Source organism: Formica exsecta, unplaced genomic scaffold, assembly GCF_003651465.1.
Source record: "Formica exsecta isolate Colony F162 unplaced genomic scaffold, ASM365146v1 C16419772, whole genome shotgun sequence".
Lineage (NCBI taxonomy): Eukaryota > Metazoa > Arthropoda > Insecta > Hymenoptera > Formicidae > Formica > Formica exsecta.
The window spans coordinates 1-1,468 of NW_021848066.1; the positions used below are offsets into that span (position 1 = coordinate 1).

Genomic DNA, 1,468 nt, shown 5'->3' on the forward strand with positions numbered 1-1,468 from the left:
AAATGAAAGAAATGTGTAAAAATGAAAATATGAACAACAAAGATATTTTTGATCGTGTATCTCGAAATTATCCGGCAGCAGCAGTATCATTAACATATAATACAATGAGATCGCCTCTTCATCGTGAGAAAATAAAACGTCGACCATCTTTACCAACAAGTTTCTTAAGTTTACAAACACAGCTTGAAACCTATGAACCTTTAAAAAATATATATAAAGGTAAAGCAACATCAGCAAATGATGAAATAGCCCTTATATTTAGTACAGATGAGCTATTAAAAGAATTAGCTTCTTCTACAGAAATGTTTTTAGATGGCACATTTTCTGTAAGTATTGTTGTTTATATATATTTGCACTTTCAACAATAATATAAATATCCTTTTTACTTATAGGTTCTTCCAAGAATTCCTAAAGTAGCACAACTCTATACAATACATATACGTTGTTTTCAAACAGTAAGCTTTAATAGTAATTACATTATAAAAATTGTTCTTCTTTGAATGACCAAACTTAATATTTCAGGCAATTGCAACAGTTTTTATACTGTTTGAAACACGAACTAAATCTCTTTATGATGCTGTGTGGATAAAAATTAAGAACTTAGTTCCTGATCTTGAAAAGAATATTCAATTTATAATGTTAGATTATGAACATGCTGCAGGTGCATCAGTTAGTGATCATTTCCCATCCGCTTCAATTCATGGATGTTGGTTCCATTATAATCAGGTACAACTTGTATTATTTAGTAAAAAATATCTGTAGACGGAAGTCTGTATGATGGGAATTTATTTTATTGCATAGATTTTATTAAAAAAAAGAATAAAAGATAAGAAATCAAATTATTGACTGAAGAAAAATTTTGAATTTAATATAGTATATACCTTCTTTTAATATAATAATCGAAGTTTTTTTTATAACTTTAATGTTATTTTGCAGGCACTTTTCCGAAAATGGAAAAGTCTAGATCTTTTAAATGCACCTCGTGATGTTTTGTCCATGACAATGACTTTACCTTTAGCCCCACCTGAATATTTTTTAGAAGGTTATAAAATAATAGAGAAACAAGCAGATAGCGTAATAGAATACCCAGATATACATTTATTTCTAGCGTATTTACGTCGCAATTGGCTTCCTGCAGCTTCGAAAGTTAGTGTTTACAAGTGTCCTGCGAGGACTAACAACATAGTTGAATCTTTTCATAATATGGCGTCTAAAAAATTTGGTACAAAACATCCGAATTTATGGATATTTTTAGGTAATTACTTTTTATAATTATTTGTTATCTGTTATTTTATCAAGTAGTACAATATTATTTTATAATCTTTTACTTGTATTTTTTTCAGAGAAAATGATCAATTTGATTAAGGATCAAGAACTCGATCTTGGAAGAGCAAAGAGAGGTTTGCGTGTTAGGCGAATATGTTCACGTTCACAAAGACAAAAAAATTTGCGTATTATGGAAATTCAG

At 28.9% G+C, this 1,468-nt stretch overlaps 1 protein-coding gene across 1 annotated transcript; it reads left to right on the top strand.

Annotated features, from left to right (window-relative positions):
* Nucleotides 1-29: 29 nt before the first annotated feature.
* Nucleotides 30-1,400, top strand: LOC115244552 (the record flags this gene model as incomplete). Its single annotated transcript, XM_029822309.1, has 5 exons — nt 30-326; nt 393-455; nt 523-726; nt 937-1,255; nt 1,344-1,400. Coding segments are annotated over exons 1-5 (940 nt in total), but the record flags the coding sequence as incomplete, so codon positions are not given.
* Nucleotides 1,401-1,468: the final 68 nt, after the last annotated feature.